We start from the raw sequence: 6193 nt of genomic DNA, 5'->3' as shown, positions 1-6193 counted from the left end.
GCTGGTTAGCCCACTGAAAGAAAGATGGCGGCAGTGGGCTTCCCAGCCCACAGAGAAAGAGTGGGGTACCTGCTGCTAAAGAATTTGCCTGATTCTCAAGAGCTGTAACACTTGCCCATGCAGGGAAGAGGCCTGAGTGTGCCATGTGCAACACGCCTCCTGCCTTGGGCAGCATGGTGGGAGCCATGCGGGCCCTTGGGCAGTGCAGCAGTGAGAGAGAACCACGTGGGCTTGGGTAGCATGGTGAAAGCCAGCAGCAGAGGAAAGGCCCAGGGGCACAACAGAAGCCTCAGAGCCGTGGTGGTAGCCAGATGCAGCGATGATGTGAACACAGTATCTGACCTGAACCATGGTGTGCCTGCCCAGTGACATAAGAATGCACATGGGTAATTTTGAGAAGGGTAAGTAGGTCCCCTTTGAGAATTTGTTGTTACTGTTTCCTGTTTGCTTTCTATAAATAATAATGGATTTCACTTAGCCAACACTGTGTCTCATGTGTTCAACTCCCTCACAGATGAACGTAGCACCCACGGAATGGATGATGCCAGTGGGTGTACACGTCTCTTTCCTAGCAGTCTTAAGGGTTCCTGGAAGTTTGAGGCACAGCCTGTCTGCATGTGCAATGCAGACAGGCAGACAGACAGGCATGCAATTATGTATATCAATATTAGATATACATTTATATATCACATATGTATTACAAGGATTAAATGATTTAACAATATATTAAATGAGATCCTCTGAAAAGTGCCTAGCACTTTCTAAGCACCTTGTAAATGTCAGCTACCATTATTATGATTAAGCAAAGGGGACAGCATAAGCAAAACTGAGAAACGTATTCTTTGGGTGTGAAACTACAAGCAGTTAAATATTAATGGCAGAGGGAGTGATTAAACTCTCTACCATATTAGCACATCACACTTAGTAGAGGGTCAGCAAAAAAGAGGAAGACCTTCAACGAGATGGGCTGACACAGTGGCTTCAACAATGGGCTCAAGTATAACAATTGTGAGAATGGCACAGAACCAGGCAGTGTTTCGTTCTGTTGTATGTAGGAGGTCACCATGAGTCAGAACCGACTGGACGGCACCAAACAACAAAAACCATATATTCAGAATTTACCCAGATTGGAGAAGGCTGAAATTTACTATTACTTCCTAATTTAACCCAAACTTATTCAGGAAACAAAAATTAATGGCGCTATCATCATCATTTGAAATACTTGTTATAATTTTCCAATATGAGTTAGATACTAGGAATGCTCTTTGCCTTCCAAATTAAACATACAGGCAGTCCCCAGGGTTTTTAATGTCTGACTTATGGACAACTTGTACTTAAGAATGGACTGCCATAAATCCTATTACATTAAAAATTTGAGTTAAACACAATGGTTCGTAGTAACGAACCCATGCAGTACTTTGTGACCCTCATGAAAACACTGCGCAGTTTGGAAGTGTTTGTTTTACATGCATAGAAAGGTAAAATATGTACTATATTCTAAGACAAACATTTGACTAACTGATAAATAAGAACGGTATGTACCTGTTCTGATTTAGCTACACATTCCACGTAAAGACAGACTTAGGAATGGATCTCATTTTTACTGGGGGGACTGCCTGTATTTACCAATGATGATGATAATATTCACGAATCACTTTTTGTGTGCCAGGCAGGATTGTATTTGCTTTACCCACAGTAGCTCAGTTTATTTACAACACTTTTGTGTTGCAAGAGGAAGTAGGCTTACAGAAGCTATCCTACCCAAGGTCAAAGAGATACATAGTGGTAGGGTTGAGCTCAGGTCTGTTTTCCAGACAGAGCAGAGAAGCAAAGTGCCTTAAACAAGACTTCAACACTCTCAAATTAATGAAATAACAAATTCTTAAATGTCTCTCTCAATCCCCAAAAGCTCAGTGTCATTTAGTTTAACGGATTTTTCTGGCAATCTGACGTTTCCTAATAGTTTCTCAATGCGGAAGGGGAGGACTTGTTTTTGAAAAGCTATTCCAATTTAAAACGCGAGAGGGCAGAGATGGGGGGGCGGAAGCTTACTCGATAGCCACGTTCTATTTTAAATATTCGCGCAATTTCTGCATTCTATTCCAAAATAAAATCCACAGATATTATATTCCAGATAAGCCAAGTTTAACCCGAAGCTTCGCTGTAACCCTTGCTCCAAACCCAAACCATCGCCATCAAGTCGATTCCGACTCATAGCAACCGTGTAAGACAGAGCAGAACTGCCCTCTAGGATTTCCTAGGCTATAAATCTTTAGAGAAGGAGACTGCCCCATCTTTCTCCCTTGGAGCCGCAGGTGGGTTTCAACCGCTGACCCTTCCGTTAGCAACCGAGCGCTTAGCCACTGCACCACCAGGGTTCCTTAGCCCTTGCTCCACTGCCTCTAATCCCCAGTTTGAGAAGCGGGAGTGGATATAATAAAGGTTCCAATCCTATATTCTAGGGTCATTTTGCTTCAGTTACCAGCGAATAAGGGAAATATCTCTCCCTTTGAAGCGTTGGGCTGCTAACTGAAAGGTCAGCAGTTTGAACCCACCAGCCTCTCCACAGGATAAAGATGGGGCAGTCTGTTCCACAAAGATTTACACTTTTGGAAACCCTATGGGACAGTTCTATTCTGTCCTATAGGTCGCTAAGAGTCGGAATAGACTCCACGGAAGTGCGTTTGGCTTTGGTTTAGTATCTCCCTCGCGGCGCTGCTAGGTGAATTTAATAAGCTAATCCATACGGAAGCGCTTGACCCACTGTGAGCACTCAGTGCATTCTGGCTAAAAGTCGCGCACTATCTCCTTGTGTCTCTGAACGCTTTAAGGGTTTCGGGCCGCACACTCTTCTAAGACCGAGGGGAAGGACTGCGGAGCACAGGCAGCTGGAATGCAGGGCTGTCAGAGACACCGCGAGCACCTTCATAAAACAGCAGGTCCACATCCCAATCCTCTACGCAAGCCCGGCCTGGGGACAGCAAAAGGGAGCGCGAAACACGTCCTCTGACTGGGCCAGAGCCGCTATCCCCTCTTACGCCGCAAACCTGGCCGCTTAGAGTGACCAGAGGACGAGGAGCAAGTTGCTGCGAACATAAAAGGCTTAGCGCAGCAATGCCCACCAGGAACGATACAATCCACTTACCCGCAGGCCTGCTCGCCATTTTGACCCGAGAGCAAAGCGTTGCCTACTGGGTAAGTCCTGGAGGACGCCCTGGGCCCAGTGCGCAGGCGCTTAACGTCGCAGCCGGAATCATCGGTGGCCACCGCGTGCAGACGCCTGCGCACTCTGGCGGCCCACGTCAGGCACCTGCTGTGCGCGGGTCTCTGCGAGGGTCAGACCAGTGGGGTAGTCTGCGCGATTTTTGCAACCTGTTCTAAGAAGTATTCCTTGTGACGTGGGGACAAGATGACTAGGCAAGGAATTAGGAGACCTGGGCTTTGGCCCGGGTTCTCTTACTTACTAGCTGTGAGAGCTTGGGCAGTATTGAGACTTTTGTGCCAAGCAACACGCTGAGCTTTTTACAGGGGTTTTCAGATTTGATTTCCCAACAAATCTGTGAGTTAGGTATTGTAATTATCTCCGTTGTAGAGAAGAGGGTCCTGAGGCGCAGAAGGGTTGAATAGTTTGTCCAAGGGCACACAGTAGGAAATTTAAGAGAACCCAGATTCTAATTTGCTGCTCCTTGATTCTAGAGCTATGTGCTACACTATTAACCCAGAAAAGACACTACACCTCTGCCGTCTCCAGCTGAAGATCAAGCTACTTCAGTGGACGATTAAGTCCGAAGAAAAGTTTAAAAATATTAAAGATACATTGCAGAATTTGTGTACAACTTTAAGATAAAACAAGCAAGTACATAGTGGCCTCCCCAACATGTTAAGTCTAAGACATAAAAACCTAGGAACAGAAAACAATTGGGGAGTTAGTATGACCGATACTCAAATCAGTTACTGCTAGTTATACAAGTAGTTCTACAACAACCCACCAATATATACCTTTTTTTTTTCCCCCTTCAGTCTTAAAGTTGTGGTCTGGGACAGTAAAGGGTTAGATTTAATGGTCTAGTGGACTCCGATTCATAGCAACCCTATGAGTTAATGGTCTTTGTCCCATTCTAGTTCCAAAATTATGTTAATTGTCGTCTCTTCTTATTCCATCTCTGTGCCCCCACAACTTCCTGTACTACTGTCCTGTATAACCAAAAGCAAAACCCACTGCCATCTAGTTGATTCAGACTCATAGGGACCCTGTAGGACAGAGCTGCCACATAGGGTTTCCAAGGCTGTAAATCTTTATGGAAGCAGACTGCCACATCTTTCTCCCTCAGATCCCCTGGTGGTTTCTAACAGCCAGCCTTTTGCTTAGCAGTCGATCACTTTACCCACTGCCTGCAACACTAAAAACTAATGAATGGCTGCTCCCAGCCTACACTAAACCAAAACAAAAAACAAACTGGTTGCAGTCCAGTCCATTCCAACTCATAGTGACCCTATAGGACAGAGTAGAACTGCCCCATAGGGTTTCCAAGGAGCACCTGGCAGATTCAAACTCCAGCCTACACTAGCCAGGGTGAAAGCTGAAAGACGTGAAGAAATACATTTGCACATTGGTATAGTGCCTTGCTAAGTGTAGGTACTCAATAAATTCTCCCTTCCTCCTCACCCTTAAGTTCCAGCTTTCTGGCTGCAGGGTTAAAAGGTGCCAACAGAATACCTACGTCAGGGATCAGATGTCCACAACTATCACAAAATCCAGCTCCTATGCATTAAGCCCAGAGAGCTTGAATGTTTCCTGGTAGTCAATTAGTGTTGATTCAAAAAATATTTTTGGTTTTCCTCCTTCTGGTACATGGTAGGACTGCACTTCCCTGCTCTCTTAGACATGGCCATGTGACACTTTGCTCAAGAGAATGTGAGAAGTTTTTAAGAGCAATTCTTCTTATCCTTTTGTTCTGCCATGGACTGGCAACACTCCAGAGAGGGTGGAGGCTCCATCAACACGTGTCACTAGATGATATGGAGTACGGCCCTCATGGTCCCAAGATGGACATATTTTAATGATATAAACTTTTGTGGTTTTAAATCATTGTTAGGATTGTTCACCACAGCAACATACTTAGCCTTTTGTGATGAGTAGACTATTAATAAAGGCAGAATGTTCTGAGCCATAAAAGACCAGGCAGTGCGGTTGCATGCTTGATCTCACAACTGTACCTTCATCCTTGTTGTATCCTGTTTACTGATTTCATCCATTAGAGAACTCCATGAAGGCACATATCTATGCCACACTCATCACTGTATTCTAGAACTTGAGTATCTATTGAGTGAATGAACAAAATATGCAATCGGAGGGCCACTATACTTGCCTCTGACCAATTACATATTCATTTTCTCATTAGTTTTCAGGATATCCAGCACATCACAGAACCCTGGTGCACGACAAACTACTCCAATGTTAGTGGCTTAAAATACTTTATTATTTCTCCTAGTTTCTGTGGGTTGACTGAGCTCAGTTAGGTGGTTTTTCTGCTCCATGTGGAATCTGCTAGGCTGGAATGTCGAATGGCTTCTTCACTTACATGTTTGGTGCTCAGCTGGCACAGATGAACAGCTGGGATTTGGCCAGCTATCTCTCGCCACCATTTCTCCGATAGGCTATTTAGACATCTTTACATAATGGCTCAGGGTTGCAAGAGCAAAATGTTCAGAGAACAAGCACCAATGTGCAAATGCTTTTCAAGCTTCTGCTTAATAATGTCCAATGGGCCAAATCATGTTGGCCCAGAATCAGTGTAGGAGGGGACTTACACAAGAGTACAAACACCAGGTGTGGTTCATTTGGGGCCATCAGTGTTAACAGTCTACCCAATCTGGTGATCCTAAGGCAGATAAGTGAAGTCATTTGAAAATAAAAACCCTAAGCTTCGGAGATTAAATCATTTGCCCAGGATTACATTATCTGGTAAATGGAAAAAAAGTATAAATTCATGCTGTAAATCTTGTACACTGGTAGTAAGTTCAATGTTTGTTATGGCATTTTTACTATGCCTTGCCCTCTGCTTACCTTCAAACTTTATTTTCTTCCCTAGCCTTTTTCCTTTCCAGATCCTCAGCAGCCAATTGTGGGAAACTCTGAATATCCATGCTCAGGTAGATGAGTTAACAGTGTAGATAATCCAAAATGGAATGA

The 6193-nt window shown here is 44.3% G+C and overlaps 1 protein-coding gene across 1 annotated transcript in view; it reads right to left on the bottom strand.

Moving 5' to 3' along the window:
* LOC101359862 (cytochrome b-c1 complex subunit 7) overlaps nucleotides 1-3224 on the bottom strand; it is a 6509-nt gene extending 3285 nt beyond the window's left edge. Inside the window, exon 1 of the mRNA XM_004370756.2 lies at nucleotides 3146-3224. Within this exon, the coding sequence (XP_004370813.1) occupies nucleotides 3146-3164 (19 nt within the window). The 5' untranslated portion in view covers nucleotides 3165-3224. The remainder of the gene's footprint in view (nucleotides 1-3145) is intronic.
* Nucleotides 3225-6193: the final 2969 nt, after the last annotated feature.

This window comes from Trichechus manatus, unplaced genomic scaffold (assembly GCF_000243295.1).
Source record: "Trichechus manatus latirostris isolate Lorelei unplaced genomic scaffold, TriManLat1.0 scaffold00009, whole genome shotgun sequence".
Lineage (NCBI taxonomy): Eukaryota > Metazoa > Chordata > Mammalia > Sirenia > Trichechidae > Trichechus > Trichechus manatus.
The sequence above is the reverse complement of the archived record's forward strand: the minus strand, read 5'-3'. Positions and strand labels throughout refer to the sequence as shown.